Source organism: Haemaphysalis longicornis, unplaced genomic scaffold (assembly GCF_048455015.1).
Source record: "Haemaphysalis longicornis isolate Haplotype H1 unplaced genomic scaffold, Haemaphysalis longicornis Haplotype H1 scaffold_9, whole genome shotgun sequence".
NCBI classification, from domain to species: domain Eukaryota; kingdom Metazoa; phylum Arthropoda; class Arachnida; order Ixodida; family Ixodidae; genus Haemaphysalis; species Haemaphysalis longicornis.
The window spans coordinates 127,035,830-127,054,663 of record NW_027526460.1 but is presented as its reverse complement, the minus strand read 5'-3'; the positions used below and the strand labels follow the sequence as shown (position 1 = coordinate 127,054,663).

Sequence of the window (18,834 nt, the reverse complement as noted above, 5' to 3'; positions counted from 1 at the left end):
TCCCCCCAGTAGAAGGCCACACTCTCAAACACTCTAGGAGAACTGCACATGCGCACAGTTTACAGACTTTGCAGCCAGATGGTGCAGCATGCGTCGAAGGCTGCACGCTGTGTTGTTCTTTTAATCCCCCGTGTAGCTGTGTACACTGCATGAAGCATGCTTCCCGCATGTAGAGTCGTGACAGGTGTTCCAGTTCTCCACACCATAGACACACATCACTGCCCCACCACAAAACGTTTGTTCCAGAAGGGGACATGAACCAGGACTGTTGGTGCTGCTGTCACGCCACTGGCAGCCAGTGTTAGCCATGCATGGCCACCCACGGGCAGTGCACAATGCTGGTGCACACATATCTTGTATCGCATTTCCTTGCATTACTGCTACCTTCTCATTACTACTACGTATTTTCGAGAGTATAACCTGCACCCTCCCTTTCCATTAACGAACAAAATAAAACACATTCCCGCGTATTGTCTGCATATTTTATACATAAAATGATGGACCAAAGCTACTACTCAAGCAACGTTACACATTTACTTATAGGAAAGAATTGACCTAGCTCACTACGCAACTAGGTGACCTGCCGCATACATTATTTTTCAGGTTGGAATATCGTTGAGCTGCGTGTGCAAAGTAAGCACTGTCAATGGGATAACAGTGGCTTGGTCGCTATTGGTGCGGTAGGGGCATCACGACCCAACGCACATTGTGGTGAAGCTGCACCAAAGGAAATACTTTGCATATAATCCGCACCTTTATACTTCACCCTTGAAATTTTCGCATTTTGTGGGGTGGATTATGCATGCAAAAATGCAGTACTTGCTTGGCTTCTCCACCAAACACGAGCTCTTCTCACAGTCTCGTGAAAAATAAGTCATATAGAGGACGCCGACGACACAGCCTGCAGCTTACTCTTTTCCTGCTCAGTTTTTTTTTTCTGCGCTAGCTTTCCCAATATGCTTTCTTTCCTTAGAATGGACTAGAAGAGAGGCCAATGCACACGTGTGACGACAGTCGTTTCTCTTAATTGTGAGTTAATATCTGCTTGCAAAGTTGGCTCCGTTTGTACAAATTACAAAAGGTGAGGTTTTGCACGTCGGTGAAAATTATGTAAAATGTAGCAGGATTTGATGCTCGGCACACTTTGGTGCAACAATCACATCGCTTCAACAATTAAAGCCGAGTCAGATTAATGAAAATGATTGTAGGGTTCAACGAACTAACGCAACCCAGGCGATGAGGTGTGCCGTAATGGAGGGCTCTGGATTAATTTTGACCACCTGGGGAGCTTTAGCGTGCGCCAAAATCTCGTACACATGGGCACAAAAAGAAAGGTTTCGCATACGTTCCGTGCAAATTATGCAACATGTAGCAGGCTTTGATGCTTTGCACATTTGGTGTAGCAACTGCATCACTGCGCATTCAGGCTGGGTCAGATATTTAAAACTATGCAAATCAGACCGCCTGAAAGTCTATTTTCAAGAAGACGGCAAAAAAGAAAGTACAATTTTATTGCATGAAATTGCTGTGCACATGGGCGTGACTCAAAAGAAACATGCTCGCGAGCAACCTCCATTAAACTCACTTTTGATACACTTGCTCTTCCACAGTGAAGGACTTCGTGAATCCATCAACATGGTGCACAAATCGTGAGCTACGCATTTACATCTACCAGCGCTCACCAATGGACCTTCCGTGGAAATCTCCAGTTACTGCATGTGTACAAAGGTGTGCCTAAAAAGTAGGAAAGGGTGTCGGTGATGTCGGTGAAAAAGGACAGACGGTCCGAGACCGGCGGCGGCCCCTGCAGATGCAGCGGTCACTGTCCTAGACGACTCCGAGCATGCGCAGGCCAAGGCGGACGCTCAGTCCCAGCAGGGTGAACATGCCAAAGTACTGGAAGCTTCCGCGCATCCGCTTGCTTGGATCTGCACGCACGGAATGGGGCCCATGGTCAGTAACCGCTGCTACTAGTCACCACAGCTTTCACAACAGGCTGCAAGTGACCTGCCAATGATGTCACAACCGGGAACAAGAGAGCGAGTGAGCACGTTTGCATTCTGTCACTTTCTAAAAACAACAGATGTCATTTTTAGAAAGTGGCAGAATGCAAGCGTTTTTTTTTTTCACTATATACTTCACATATTTATATTTCACACATATATATTTCCATATATTTGTATTTCAGACATATATGCACATTCCACATATATGGGACGAGGGACTCCATAAGAACACATATCAAAGATGCAGTCCTTATTGCCAGTGCTATTCGGCTAATTGAAGGTGCTTTATAGCACCGAATGAGGTGATTTGACATTTTTGTATGATACAGGAACAAAAAATCAAAGTTGAGAAAAAATCCACCGTGATTGGAAGCGGGAATAGAACCCACGACCAATTCCCGCTTCTGATCACAGCGGATTTTTTCTCGACTGATTTATTTATTCCTTCAAGTGAACAGCTGGTGGAATGCAGTCTAAGTATGCTCTCACATAAATTGCACAATGCAGATGTATCTTTCCTGTTTGAGAGTTTATTCGTGCAGCCACAATTTCATGCTAGTGAATCAGTCTGCAGCTTCCTTACAGCCTCAGTTATTTCTTTTTAAAAGAATGAACAGAAAAATTTTTTTCCAACTTCCCACGTGATCTACAAGTTTTGATCTACGTACCGAAAAATGCTAGTTCGTCACTCTTCACTGTTATTTCATCCTAGCTATAGACAAGAAATGGTCAGATGCTCCATATTATGATTTCTGATTACTGTTTGCTTTGGCATACGAAAGTTCACCTGTCTTCTATTTTACTGCTTGACTGAAGATTAACATGAACCACCAATCAATATACGGGACAGGTTAAACCACTACACTCGTGAACTCTCGCACCATCACTCCCCTTACAGTTTGGAAATTAAAACCACACTGAAAAACCCATTCACAACTACTGCAATATTGTTAAAAACCTGACAAATGTATACTCCATTTCATTTGGAGCAAGGCACGTCACAGTCAAGTGCTGGAAAACAGCATGCGTTTACCGTATTCTTGCGTGTATAATTTGCCCTTGCATATAATCCGCACCGCCACTTTCAGCCCGCTGGAAAAGAAAAAAAACCCCGCGTATCCCAGCACATTTGATACAGGAAAGGCTGCACCAAAGCTACTGCTCAAGCAACATATCACATACTATGCAGACAGAAAAGCTTATATTTAGCAAGTAAAATACCCTGCCTGCAAGGCGAAAGTGAGAATTCCCAAATAAAATTCAGTTGTTACAGTATGCTCGTCCTTGTTTTTTCTTCCTTGTCCTTGTATGTTTTGCACAATCGCTGCCATGGAAGGCTTAGTCAGTGTTACTGCTAAGGAGCTTCACGGCACGACGCAAATTGCCGTGAAGCTGCACTAAAGGAAAAACCCAGCGTACTATCCGCGCCCCTACTTCGCCACTGAAATCATCACATTTTTGGTGTGGGTTATACGTGCGAAAATACGGTACGTTGTGCTTCTATGTTCTTCAAATTAACATCTGTGGTAATCTCTCCCACAGTAATGTCCCGAAAATGTATAAATGCAGTGAAACAAATGAATCAAGAACAACATACTTTCTTATAGATTACAAAGAGTGCATAAAGTACAGGCGCAGCCTTAAATTGCCAGTCACCATACAGAAACATTTCTTGAAAGCCAAGGACGTGCACGAAACTATTGAAGTGCGCACTTGTGAGATCGACAATGAAACATCTTACAAACAGACCTTATGAACCATTGCCTGATGAACTAGGAAACTCAAGGGCAAACGAATTAATCACGACAGGCCAATTAATTCGGAGCTGGCCACATGAGGACGAGCAATTCAAGAGGCGGCGAGCCCTGTACAACGCACCTCCTGTGGAGTAGCCCAAGGCGTAGACGACCCTCCCAGCCAGGTAGACCACCCCGGCGGTAGCAGCCACTCTCTGCGAGGATACACGATGCATGTTTGCATGGTGACGAAACACACAGTCAGCCAAATGCTTTAGAGAAGACAAACCACTCTGTCGGATGTGCAACTTAACGCATAACACAATTTTGCTCAATTTGGAAGAAAAAAAAAAAAAGCCTTTGGTAAATGCCGCAGTTCCATTACAGCCACGAAAGACACTTTGATAACTAAAAAATGCAAGAAATATTGAGACTTTCAAATTTCCCATTGCAGTGATGTAATATGGCACAGAACTAGAAACAGAGTTAGTGTGTTAACTGCCCATTAGCATTCAAGTGATGTGATAAAACGTGCCCAGAAGCCCCACTGGAATCGCCCAGTGGTGTTTCTTGGCGGGGGCTAATGCCGGCGGTGGCCAATCGCACAAACTCGGTTCTGACGTCGCACAGAAACTGTTGAAGAGTGGCTGGGGAGTCGTCCCTGCTTCACAGGCTTTCTTTATTATCTCGATTACTAAGTGTAGAGCACTTTAGGGGCTCGCCTTGTCATCGTAGCTCGCTCGCCGGACCCAAGCAGAGCCCCATGGTGTTCCAGAGCCCCATGGTGTTCCGTCGTCACGCCGCTCTGTTCGGCAGCCTTCAATATACCACAGGCCGGGGAGTTTTCTCCTTTTCTCCACAACATGGAGGGGTCTATTTTTGGTCTGGTGCCACAAGAAAGCAGGTATGGCTGCCTGCTCCTAAGTGTGTGCTCAGGCTGGTACAGCGTTTTTGAAGCAATAAACGTTTGTTGCCGAGCGTTTTTGTTGAAAGGGTAGTGTTGAGTTCGGCACTCAAACTCCGCATGCACTCAAAACGCAAAAGACACGCCAAAAATGTGCGTACAGGTTCAGGCACAGAAGAGGTTGGTACACAGTGGCGACGACGGCGAATCGTCACAGGAAATGCGAGAAATAAGCCGCGAAGTTGACCAGCGACAGCCAATAGGACAGCCATGGCCGCAATTACGTCATTCAGGCCATGCAAGGGGTGCATAACGAGAAAAATTGAAGAGAGCGCAATTGGTTTTTCCGAGTCTTTCACAGCGATTTGCGCGCTCACCGCTTCACGTGCACTTGCAATATTTGGCTCAGGTATTCTGGCAGTGTAACCTAACGTCGCGCAGGTTTACTTGCACTGCTCAAAGAGTGTTGCAGGGTCCCTTTAAAGACAAACTTGACGGTCTGTGGTTAGTCAACAAGGAACCGACACGGGAACAAATACGTATCGCAAAAGAGTTCGGACTGCCACTGTTGACTTTGCACCCAATTGTGGAACCCAATTGAACTGGACGTTCTTTGAAGGTACGCGAGACCCTTCGGCGATGAGGACAGCCAGAAGGCGATCTAACAATCCGCCTCTTTCACAGCCCCACTGCGCATGCGCAATCCCCTAGCGGCCAAGTCCCTAAGCAGTCCGGTAGGGGCAGCAGACGACATTCCCCACAGCTCCCGCACAAGCGGGAAGGGGTCGTGGTTGTATTTACATCGTTTGATTTTTTGTGTGTGCTTGTTGTGCGCGGAACAATGTCCACAACTTGTGCTGCGTTCCGCTGTAACTCGGAGTGCCGAAAAGGGAACGGTGTCGGCTTCTATCGCTGCCCGTCGGCTGCTCGCGATCGGCTACGGCGGCTTGTGTCGCTCGCGTCGGCTCGGGTGATGGAAACTTTAGGCTTAGCATCCTGGCGGATATTTGATCGCTGCTATCTGTGCAACTGCGAATGACAATCCGCAACACAACTTTTCACTACACTATCATCCCTTTTCTCGCATGTGGAACTCTAAGTTATAACTGCCGTTTGAGCGATCGGTGACCAAGACATCGGCGTAGCCTGTTTCGATGCTTCCGCGCAGGTATCGCCATCTCTCGGCCGCTCGGCGCACCGCGCGCCGGGGCGACCGGTCAGCGTAGGCTTGCATCGCGGCAGATATATGTGATCGCCGCTTTTAAAATAAACCCTGACAACAATCCCTAGCACAATTTTTCACCACACTAACACCTACTTTCTCGCATGTGGAACTTTTTAGCGATCAGATTGATTCAGAAGAGCAGCGACAAGCGCGGTTGCTACCGTGGTCTGCGCCGGTTCGAGCCGCTGAGTGTGGCGAGCTGGCAGGCGCGACCGGCGTGTGCGCGGACTGTTTCCGAAGGCAGAAAACGCTTCACGATTGCTTGCTTTATCCATTTTTTGCGAACAAACGCGCAGAATCTACAAATTCAGCTCAGCGATCATCATAGTTGACCATGGAGCAAAAACAGTGGGCGGAGCGACGCCGACGACGTATCTCATGCGCGCATCGGGTCGTCTCAAATTCACGCGTACGACTAGTCGTGGCGACAGTCGTAACGATCAGTCGCATGCGAATCGCGTGTACCAATCGTACATGTGTCCAGCGCTTAAATGCATTTTGCGAACTGCCGGCCTTTGTTGAGCTGGCGATCGCACTTCATGCCAGACGACTCCAAGTACTGCTCGCTCTGCTACTCGGACGGCACACGGATCTGTCCGAGATTTCTCTGCCAGCCCTCATTCAGTGATAAGAAGCCGTCTGGTATTATGTGATGACCAGGGGCTGTCGTCTTAAGGCGTTATAACACCAACACAGAAGAAAAACTTCGGCTGCTCCTCGCCGTAATGTGGGATTGCCGTGCATACAACGAGAACGCAGCCGGAGGAAACGCCGGCAAACCCTACAGCTTCAACTTCCGCTAGGCACGCTAGGTGGCAGCACACCGCAATGAAAGAGGCGGATTGGAGAAGGACAATGTCATTCCACAGGCCCGGAAGAAGCGCCAAACTTGTACTATATATCAGAGACGTCTTTAAACCTTGAAAATGCCAAGTAAATTATTTTGTGTTCAAATCATGGCTTACAACTTTTTCATAATGTTTAGCAGCATGTTTTTGTGGCGCTAACGGCACATTCCTGTTATAACTTGCCCCACCACTATATTTTTTCCCCATAGCCCCATGAAAAACATAACCAGGGTTCTACTGAATAATTCCAAAAGTTTCATTCAATGCGTGTATTCATTTATACTGCCATAAAGGGCCCAACTATCCTCAGGGACATTTTTAAACGGGCCATGCAGACAAAACAGAAGTTTGGTTCATTCAAAAGACGGCCTCGTTAGAATCATACTGACACCAGTTTTAGCGTAAACTTCGCTCAAATAAGCTATATAATTAGGAAAAAAGGGAATGTCCACGCGACCCACTAGCTCATTTCCCACTACAGAACCTATGATGTCATACGCGCCAGCTCTGCAATTGGCTGAGGCCGGCAAAAGCAAGCGCAAATTAGGCAGCGCTTATAAGCTTGCCGAACGAGCTATTTGCGCTTAAATTTAGGGCCAATTCTTTTTATATCAGTAAGAATGGTGGGACAAACAGTGGAAGTTACGTAAGCACACGTAAACATAGAAGTACTGATGCATACTGCTGTTGGTATTGCTTGCACTATGCTTGGTTTAGATGCACAGCACTGCAGGGCTTTGGGGTTGTCTCAGGCGACCATATCGGTCGAGCGAACACCATGTTTCACGAAATGATTATTTTCTGCCTTGACAAAAACAAGCTAGGTACAAATACTGTCAAAAACAAAGCAAAGGCAGAAAACGACCCGCTGCAGTATGGTGCTGCCATCTAGGTTGACTAACAGTAAACAAGGCTCCACAGCAGCCTGAAGACCTGTTCTTGTGATGCCATTGCAGACATTATGAAAACATGATTAGGCAGGAGAATGAAAATTTCAACTTAAAAATTGGATTAACTTCTCAGTGAACAAAGCATCGTTTGCTTCCGGACAAGTGCTGGAGGTACTATAAAACACGAAATCTTTCGAATAAGACAAACATATTTTGTCTGCATAACTCCTCCAAACAATTCTACGCAACATAGCAATGGGTCTAAAAAATGCCAGTATTTAGTTAGCAATCACTGCAAAGGCAGGGTTATCCTTGTATTTAGGCTCTGAAAAACACGACTGCCAAAGTTAGCTGAATATATTTTCTAGAACAACAGCTACACAATCGATACAGCCACTACGGCAACCTTTTTCTTTGCCCTCCCTCTAGCTACGTTAGTCAATAGAAGATCGCTGCTAAGCTTCAACAAATATTGCTTTATTTACAGCATAGACAAATTTACAACTGCGCAGCTTCAAAGAATGAAGCTTCAGTTAATTTTATTTCTGCTTCTGAGCTACCTCTGCTATTGGGATCACACTTAAGCATAACCCGTCCTTGGTTAAAACCACTATAAAAAAAAAAGCTAAAAAAAAAAGTTGCAATGGCATTCTTGCTCGGCACTCAAAAAGTTTGCACAGACAACAAGCCAAGATGGCTGTGGTTTCTTCCTGCTCTAGTCTCTAGTCCGTGTGCTGTAGCTTTTGTCGACAGCTGATAGCAGCTCGCCCAAACCCTGGTCCTCTTTGCATTATTTGCTGCTTTTTAAGCTCAAAACTGTCCCCCAGCATCGAACCGTACAAAGCACCCTATTCCACGCACGAACAAATGCTCTGCATGCAAGACTGCCTCCCCACATGCAGTTCCACTCACCGGGTACTCGAACCCGCCGAGAAACAGGACCATCAGGAACTGCGGGTAGTATTCCAGGCTGCGTGCCAAGCATTTCAAGAGCTCGAGTTGAAGTTGGGGCTACTCATACAGGGGGCTTACTACAAACGGAGCTCACATACGTAGGGGGCAAATGACCACTCACAAATTCTGATGCGACCGCTGAATGCAGTTGAAGACGATGTTGCTGTCAGAATACATGGCCGGGTACTGCGAAGAGACAAAAGCACAAATCCAAATTTCTAAAAATTCGAAGAAAACTTCTAAAAGATTACCTGGTCCACCAACATTTCACACACAAAAACTCTGACAAAGGCCTTGCAGGCAGAGGTAACCAATGCGAGATTGTTCGATGCTATGAGCTCTGACGAGGGTCTGCACAATGTATAAATGCAACAGTACCGGTACTCTACCTGGCAGATTTTTGCACTAGTCCACGCGTCCTAAACTTGGAGATTCGTTCACTTGCGAGAGAAACCCAGGACACAGACTCGCTTCCCAATTGTCGCGTACCCAATTTTAGACCAGTCGGGAATGTTCCATGGCTCAAAGGGATGATTTGAAGGGTTGTCTTTGGAGTCAAGAACAGTAAATCTGTCAAAGTTCATACTTATATGATGCCATGACAAGGCTTGCTTCCTCGCGCAAAGGTGAGGATGCGGGGATGAATGTTGCCGACGCTTACTACAGAGCAGTCTTAACGCTCTGGCAAGATTGAGCATGAGAGCAAGATTGTTCTCATATAAGTTTTTTTTTGCTTCACTTTCTATATCGAATTTTTGCGATATCGAACTATTTTACAATCCTCGCGCTGTTCGGTATAAGCGGGCTTTACTGTATATGGGCACAAAGTAGACAACTAAGCAGTGACAGGCCAATCTCTGTTTAATGGTTCTAATCTTTGTCCATCAATACCACTGCGGTAGCGCAGTTGGCAACAGACCCCGAGATGGGGGCGAGACATCCTCGGCAAGCAGTTCTCCCTTTTTGGCACAGTGATGTGATTGTGTCGAGTCATTTTGAAGCAACTTTTGGAGCAGCCAAAAGTGGGTTTTGGAGCAGTAAAACTGACTTTTGGAGCAGCCAAAACGAGCATCAAGATTTGAGAAATATTGCCTGAAAGCAGCACCCTGGACACGCAGAAATGTTTAAACAAGTAAAATGCCTACGGTGCAGACGAATTTCTGCTGCACTGATGTCTTTTGATTGAGTGATTCTTTTAATGATTAAAAATGCCTCAAGACAAGCACTAAAAGAGTTTGTGCGAGTGTGCACGTTCACTACATGAGCCAACAGATCATGAAAGAACTGAACTGTTAATTAAAGAAAAAAAAAAGACTATTGTGACAGCATTTGATTCGGTAGGCTACAAAACTTTTCATAAAACCATAATGAATGGAATAGTCACATAATCTGCCCAGTTGGATGTACATACAAAAAAATTAGAACATTTTGAAACTAAAAACGACTGCATGGCAATAAAGCACAACATGACTAGATCCACTGAAAATGCCTTTGAACTTGCCTAAGCAAGTAGAACATGCAGTGAAACAAAACAGGCACTTGTGCTAAGCCCATGCTTCTCTGGTTTAGTATGCACACAAGTAGAACCATCGTGACTGGTCCCAAGTTTTCTTTAGTGCCATGTTGCCCAGTGCTGCCACCATTCTTGTTTTACTCTCAGCTAGAAGAGACTACTTTCGACATCACTGTTCTTCTTTGGTGGGGTTTTTTGGTGCAAGGGCATCTAGGGCTATGAGCACCATTGCTATGATGAGGTAAAAATTGGCTGATGAAATTGGTGCGAATAGCGCATGTTGAAAATATTTCAAAGGAAGAAGAGGTGGCCACTGGCAGCTCCTGTCTAGTATCACCATCATTGTAATGATCCATCTGCCATTAAAGATTCGCTCACGTCCCGCGATCCTCGCCTCGGTTCTTCAACAAAATGGTGCCGTGACCAGGATCAAAGGATAACACAGTTGAAAACCTTAGTGCGGACAGCCCCACAACGATGACGTGAGTGACCGCAACGATGGGACTGCACTGCTGCTCCTGACCATCGACCGCAAGCGTCTGCGAAGAAAACCCAAGGAATTGAGGACGCACCAAACGTGTACCGGATACCACGCCCTCAACAACTTTTACCGATTATTCACGGACGCCTCGCGGACACTGAAAGTCAACGACAACGGCTTCGACCTTCCACCGACCGTGATCCTTCCTGACGACCACGTAGACATAAACGACGTCGAGAATGGACCTGGAAGCCCTTTGCCAAAGACGGAGCCTCGTCCGAAAGAAGGTAACCACACTGACTGACGACATTAAAACTGAGATGAGCGCCGAGTCACCATCAATCTGTAAGCTCATTTTCTTAAAGAAACGCCTACTCGAAACACATGATATTCTAAAGAAGTTTGACAGCAGTATTGAAGAACTTGTTGATTTGGATCATTTAATCGAGGAATATGAAATCGCATTAGAATTCGAAGATTCCATCCTGTTAACCAAATTTAGAATGAACAGATTGTTTCCCGAGTTGGAAAACCATTTCAACAATAACAATGCAACAATATCACTGAAAACACAGGATTGTATCTCCAACAACAATGACTCGGCAGTACAGAGCACTGACTCTCTCAACAGGAAGATTGATTTGTTGACACCCTTCAAAGAAGCTCATCAGGGGACACCAGTAACGCAACGGAGTGCTTCATTCAAACAAGGAATTAAGGCATCACCTGACGAGACAGCTGCTTCTGATTCTGGTTCAGACAATTTCAGTCCTGAAAACGAACTTTTTCGAATTGGTCACCGGGGCAACGACAACGCAGTGGGTGCACCAGAAAAGACTTCCGCTTCGTGTAGTCTTCATGAGGCGAAAAGAAGCACAATGCGCAACGGACAACCTCATGAAGACCTGCAAGCAGAAAGCGTTGACCGCAAACCCCCTATTATGAACCGACACATCCACGCAGCCCCAGACTCATCCACCAAGCGTTCAAATATATGTCGCGCTCCTGGAAACACGACTTCAAAGGGGATTTTATTGACCACGGCAAAACGTGAAGATTTTATAACCCCAATGCCAAAACGACGACGGCGAAGCTGGACGACCCTACAACAAGCATGTAGAGGTAGAACAAATAACGCTCAACGGAAACGCATGATCAAGTACAGAGTGATAGGAAAAACAAAAAGGCAAGACAAAGTCCCACGTAGAAGGACCTGTATACACCTCAAGATACTCGTCCGGTACCTGAATTTCTCTAGGACCCGACAGTCAACCCGACGCCCATGCAGCATGATGTTTGTGCGAATACTGCAAAGTCGTCATCCAGGACGAACGACGGTCCAAACTAGTCGATTAACCTGTCCAGATTCCGCGATGCACAGGTTTCACAGACGCAGGAAACATCGGTGGAAACGAAAGCATGGACTAACCCGGTGCGGCTACCACGGACGTGACATCGATTTGTGCTACGGACTGTATAATGCTTTTGAACTTGGACTGATTGGTACATCGAAGAGAGCTATGCGAGATGACCGCTAAACACGGTCAATTCTTCCCGTCATGTTCAACATCTTCCTGTGCAAATCGCGTGGCCGGGAGGATGTTGAAAATATTTCAAAGGAAGAGGTGGCCACTGGCAGCTCCTGTCTAGTATCACCATCATTGTAATGATCCATCCACCATTAAAGATTCGCTCACGTCTCGCGATCCTCGCCTCGGTTCTTCAACAGTGCATAAAATTACTTCGGGGTAAAGGGCCGGATCCAAAAGATGAGTGAGGAGCGTGATGAGGCATGGAATGAGCTAACAGTATATACGGCCATGATAAATAGTATACTATGGATGAACAAGGTAATGAGGTGGACAAGAATGCTACTTTCAAACCAAGCATGCTTTAAAAAACTGATATCACCAGGGTATTCTAATTTTCTGCTGAAATTGAACACAGGACAATCTGATAGAAACATGGCAATTGGCCGTGGCATTTTCTTACGATACATTTCCGGGAAATAGCGTCTCCTTTCCGGTTCCACGGCCGAGCACTCAACCAAAACACGGAGGACTGAAAGACCCTCGCCACATCTGGCGCAGTTCGGCGGCTGGTCACCAGTCAGGAGGGAGGAATGCGTGCCATTCCTACCTCTATTTGTAGTCTGCATCTATTCACAGTCTGCATCGCCAGACCTCAAAGGCCCTGCTTTTTTCCCCGGCAGCTGATCGGCCAATTATAGGTTGTACCGAGTGAAGCTTGTTTACTTCTCCGTCCCATTCTTTCTGCCAGAGCTGAAGGAGTTAGTGTTTTACTGCTTTCGACATCCCTGAAGCTCTTAGACTTTATGCCATGTCTAATTAGATGGTCCGCATTCGCCAGCATTTTTTTTTTGCGGTCTCCACTTCTCGCTAAAGCCTGTCTCGGTCATCGTGACTAGGGCCAGCCTCGGATGGGTCAAAACACCGCTGCTTAGCTGCCTGAGCTTCTTCAGATGCAATACGTTGTGGTAGTTTTTGCTCGACGTTCATACTGCTCTCAAAACCTCTAGTGCCACAATGAAGCGACTTGCATCTCCTTCAAAGCACTTGGAGAATGAAGCGATGTGCCTGATGCCCTTAACGTTTTGTATCGTCAACCGTGTCGGCGGTTCTCACTGAAGCCCCTTTTCACATCTGCATTTCAATGGGGAATGCAAAGCAACGCCTTCACTAGCCTGGCTAAGAGAAGGAATTTGGTTTTGTTGTCAGCCTCCTTCTGCTCAAAAATCTGCTGCCAATACTCGTCAATCCGTGTAGACAGATCTATTTCAACATGTTCAAGCTGGCAGAGTGTGTATTCATCCATCACAGTAAAGATATCAAAGGGTTTGACACCTTGTGGCATCCTGGTAGCTAGCATCCTAAAATGAGCGCAAGAGGGCTCTTTTTCCCTCAGCTGTGGGCATCAGAAGTGTAGGCTCTGCAAAATGACGTTGAATGACAGCCACGACAGAAGGCACTCAGTGCATTCTAGCACCCAACCTAAACGTGTTTCTCTCTGGGTTCCCAAGACGAAATTACATGCTCCGCGTCCTCTCTGACTTCTACTCTTGCTTTCCAATTTGCAGGGGCCTAGGTGTTTGCAACAACGGCGACTCTCTGGCTTTGTTCGAGCTGTAAGACTGTCTTCATGAAGCGCCTACCCAGCTTGTGAACAAGGGCACCATCTCATCATAGAGTAGGTGGACCGACGGCTCACTTCTTTGAAACGAAGACTGAAAAAATCAGTGAAAACTTCGACCACATTCTCACGAAGAGTAGCTTCGCAAAGACAGTTTTATCAGAAAATGCTTTCCTGAAGCGCGCTTCTAGCTGTCTTCCTGAATGACATGTTGAGTCAGACAAGACCACTTTCTTCTAAGCTGGAAACCGTTCAATGAACCGGCCTACAACTGGTCCCAAAGTGAGCCACTTTGAACTTAGTCAGGCAAGACCACTTTCTTCTAAGCTGGTAACTGTTTAATGAACCGGCTTACACCCGGTCCCAAAGTAAGCCATCTTTAACTTTCATCCCTTTCCCATTTCCCGCTAGCTACCCTTGCAATTCCTTCTCCATCTCGGCCCCTCGGAGCTAGTCACGTGAACTCCTGCCAAGCTTTATTGCAAAGGAGATAGCAAGAAATTCCCTCCTCTTCAACGCCCGCGGCGTAAACAGGACTCCCCTCCTCCCACCAGGGTGCGCCATGTCGAAGAAGCCCGGTGAAGTGAAGCATCGGCACAAGATTAGCGCAGATTGCTTGAAATGTAAGCAGGATTTACCTCTTGTTGCCGTTAGACACAATTGATTGGCTGTAGGGTTTAATGCGCTGACGCAACGCAGGCAATGAGGCGTGCCGTGGTGGAGGGCTCTGGATTAATTTCGACCACCTGGGGATCTTTAACGTGTGTCGAAATCTTGTACACACGGGCGTTTTTGCTTTTCGCCTCCATCAGAAAAGTGGCCGCCACGGCCGGGAATCGAACCCGCAACCTCATGCTCGGCAGCGCAATGCCTTAGCCACTGAGCCACCGCGGTGGGTAGTTAGACGCAATTGGTGCAGCTATCCCATCACTGCTGGCACTACATTTGCCGTGATTAATGCGCGACACGGCTCACGCACCAACCAACTGGTGCAAACCCAGCGCAGTGCAAGCAGTGTGTCGTAGCTAAGAAGCTGCTGCATGCCCTTGTTGGCGGAGCCAGGACGTACCTTGACGTTGAACTTGGTGCGAGCCCGGCCGACACGGAACGCGAGCCACATGTTGACCACGACGGAACCCACACCCACCAGCGCCACATAGCCGTACTCCTTCGGCACCACCACACTGAATGCGCTCATCGTGGACGGTTTAGCGTGTCAGACCTGCGGTGGGAACCAAGGAGAAAGGGTTGAAGCGGTGCGAGATGCACAAAACCTGCCTACAGGATGAAACAGATAGGGAATAAACGTTATTTCGAGCAACGCAAGTGATTGTGCATCTTCAAAGCGATGCTGGTGGTTAGGCCGCATTGATGGCTGTCAGCGTGAACTGGTTAGCGGCCTCTGCAGCCCTGGCAACCAAACAGGCCTGTAGGTCCGGGTTCGAGCTGCGGAGTGCGACCTACCACCCACCGTTCTTCAGGGGGTGCTTTGAGAAAGATCTTTTGGGCAAGCTCAGGTGATATGGGATAGTGTGGCATGACCACCACATAAACAGCAGGACAAAGAAGCATACGGAAACGCCGACCTAAGCCAGTGACAAGAAACGGGACTGGCCGATTGCAGTGGTGCCTATAGTTTTGTTTACCGCATTTATTCGCGTAATGACCGCACTTTTTTCCCAAAACACTTCATGCAAACTTAGGGGTGCGCTCATTACGCATTGTAAATTTTTCGCGAAAAAACTTTTCAGCACAGAAAAGGAAAGCAAGTCGTGGGTCAAAATTTGTACGGCAGGTCTCATGAAAATAATAACAACAATAAATAAAAACATAATAAATATCCGCACCCTGCTGCCAGCCGCTTTGCAAAGTGAAGCAAAATGCAGTGTTTTCATGAATCGCGGCAGAACAAGTTTGCTGCGAGGTGACAACAGGGCAACCTATAAGTGGCGGCCGCTGTCACAGTGCGGGACATCAAAACAGACATGGGGGCCGACGCAGCAAGCTGAGCGCATTTTTTTCTGTGTCTTGTCTGTGCATTATGCGCATTTAGTGAGAGTTTCTTCCTCATCAATATGGAACGCACGCTTGCCGATATCACTAATATCGGCAAGTCTGCGGCAATAACGTAGCCATGTCCGCTTAGAAAGGGAAGGAAACAGAGGTAAGCATGATCATCATCAGCTAGACTTGGAAGACATACCACATATTGCTGAGGCAAGTTCAGGGGTGCGTTCATTGTGCGGGAAATTAAAAAAAATAGAATTTTGACGAAAAACTTCAGGGGTGCGATCATTACACGAGTGCGATCATTATGCGAGTAAATATGGTAATCGCATCTATAGAATTCTGACGTGGAGTTAACACGCTGGTAACTATGTTTTGCGATGGCCCATATTACGCCACTCCCACCCATACATTACTGCAGCGCGAAATCTGACAGTTTTCCAATAATTTTGTTTTTGCATTTTCCCAGTTAAAAAAACATCTTCCGCGGCTGGGCATCTTCTGCGGCTGGGATGGAGCTGACCAGTGCGCTACCAAAGGCTAGTTATTTCAAATTGGACAAAGTTGTGCAGCCGGTTAGAGATCTTTAGCCTAGTGGATAGTGTACATGAACGCCACGGCAGTGGGTGCCGGGTCCCGCCTGGGAAAGCGCGCATGGATTCCGCAGGACGAGTGCCCATGCCTCGCCGAACCCACACAATTGTGTCGGTGAAAGTTAACCTCCTCACCGTACCCACGCGCGCGTGCGCAGTCGACTTCTGGTAACTTACCACAACCATAGTGTTGGCATACGCTAGCCGCTATGCTAAAGCTCTCTAACAAAGGGAAGCCCCGCCGCTTTAACTGGCCACGCCGACGATAAGTGCGGCAACGTCGCATGACAGGAAGACGCCGAGCACGGTGACTCAGTGGCAGTGTTGCCAACTGTAGGGCGTCCGCCCAACATGTAGGGAGTTTTCGTAGCGGAAGCTACACTAAACTTCCTCGGGAAGTCTTCGCGGGGCGACCAGTTTTGACCTTGAGAGCTAGAGGTCAAACCACACCCCCTTCCGCAAGCGCCCGGCACGGAGCAGTGGCCTGATGGCGGGGAGAGATAGGCGGCAGGGGAGAGAGATCGGCTTAATCTTGGATGAAACCAGCACAAACTTAAACAAATTAAAGCCAGCGCTCATGGCTGTCACTTCCCTCTTGTGTTTCGTCTGTGCTGCTGTTTCCCTTCTTTGTAATTATTCATCAACTCACCAAAGCCTTAACCCTTGCCTGCTAACAAAGGCGTGTTATATGCTCAACTGTTGCGTTGAAAATAGTTGTATCTGAGTATACACTTCTAGAAATGGAAATGCGACTGCTCATGTTTGAAGAAATCTGTTTGGAGAGCGCGAGCAACGTAATCTAAGAATCACCGTGAAAATTGTGGAAACAATAGCAAACTAACACCCTCTCCAGATTTTTTTATATTTCAAATTGTGCCTATTGTCACTGAGAATGAGCATCCCATTTTACTGGTGCTAGCGGTTCTTTTCCGGGAGTTGGTTGAACTGTATGGCTAGGTTGAACTATGGCACCATAGCTGAATACTACAAAGTTCTGAACAGTCAATGTTGCCGGGTTACGTAAATAACAATCCCAAACTGCACCCGAAAGTGAAAGAAAAAAATAGGCATTTACATTTTGTGGCATTTAGGCACGAACGCCAGAATAGGCATTTATAGGCACCATAAAAACGCTATAAAATTCCTTCCTGACCTCTCATTTGTGCTCATACATGAAAAAGGCGCAATAGGAGCGCAAGGAACAGAACAGGCGTTTGCCTAAAATCGGGCCTTTAGTCATAAACACTAAATGAAACTCGGAGTACTGTTAGTCTTCTTATCGGCTAATTGCCATATAATGTGTTTCTGGATAGTTTCGATTAAACAATAGTTACAGTTGTTTTGTGCAACCACTCTTCAAAAAAAACTCCCACCCCCTGCTCCCAGCTTCGGCTGGTGAATAGGGCCCGGAAGGCCGGCTACAGCCAGGAAGTCCTGGACTGAGGACACCCCTCACTGGTCCGGAGTGACTGCACTCAACGGATGGGACAAATAAAGTTTTTTCCTCCTCCTCTTCCTCCCCTCGCGGGAACCCCTGTGTAGATGCGACGCATAGGCGGAGCGGCGAAGGGACCGCGTTTTATAGCGCGCATAACGTTGAGGGGACTGCGTAAGCCGGTCCCAGTCGATGACGACGTTGGCGTACTTGTAAAGCGGCGTGGACTCTAGGTGTTTGAGCCAAGCGTGGATGTTTCTTCGCCGGAGAACGGCACACCGGTTATATGCGCAGCGCGCCCGAAGGAGAGGAAACCGCGGAAGAGAGAGTACTGCACATGCGCCGGCCCCAGCGCGTCTGCCGCGGCTATGGCGCAACACAATCCACTTTAATCCAATCCAAGCCAATCGAATCCCATGCCCCTCGCGAGAGAGTGTTCGCTATCGGAGAGGAGAGGGGGTGAGCGGCGGAGAGCGCAGCTGGCGCGGCGAGGAGAATGGGGGAGGGGTGGACAACGCCGACGACGACGACGACACCGGTGGGACAAGGCGAGTGAATCAGATGCTCTGCATCTAATACGCCTCGAGCGCGGCCTGTAGGGGCGCCACTGAAATCCCCCTAGCGGCCCGTTTCGAAAGCAGCCGCGGGAGTCTCCGGCCCGCTCCCCACTGTCGCCGTTGCTTTTGGGGCTCGTTCAAGGCTGCGATTTACCGTTTGTAAGCGTTCTTATAAATACCGAATAATGTAAAGCAGGCACTCTGTTTGCAAGCGTGGTGTGTTTAGGAAAGTATAAACGTTTATGACGCCATCTTAGAGTTGTACCAGAGTCCCTTAATACCGTTCTGGTCACGAAACTTCTCCGGCACTGTATGGGAGAGCTTCATATGGTGCCAAGAACGGCCGCTACGCGGCGCAAGCTGTCTTAGGGGGGCTATCGCGCCGCTGCGCCCGGCGGAACGCACTGGCAGCGGCGGCAGCCCGAAGGCGTTGTGTGGAGGCAGCTCGCGGTATTCCTTCCACCAAAATTTCTGCATCAGTGTCACGCGAACTTCATGTGCCAGTGCACCGCGTTCAAGGTGGACGGCATGAAAA

General features: G+C 47.5%; 1 protein-coding gene across 1 annotated transcript in view; it reads right to left on the bottom strand.

Moving 5' to 3' along the window:
- Positions 1-1,494: 1,494 nt before the first annotated feature.
- The window catches only part of LOC144152073 (glutathione S-transferase 3, mitochondrial-like), a 37,392-nt gene continuing 20,052 nt past the window's right edge, over positions 1,495-18,834 (bottom strand). Inside the window, exons 2-6 of the mRNA XM_077683281.1 lie at positions 14,777-14,929; positions 8,685-8,749; positions 8,522-8,579; positions 3,885-3,957; positions 1,495-1,928 (exon numbers count right to left, since the gene is read on the bottom strand). Of these exons, the coding sequence (XP_077539407.1) occupies positions 1,828-1,928; positions 3,885-3,957; positions 8,522-8,579; positions 8,685-8,749; positions 14,777-14,905 (426 nt within the window). The 5' untranslated portion in view covers positions 14,906-14,929 and the 3' untranslated portion in view covers positions 1,495-1,827. The remainder of the gene's footprint in view (positions 1,929-3,884; positions 3,958-8,521; positions 8,580-8,684; positions 8,750-14,776; positions 14,930-18,834) is intronic.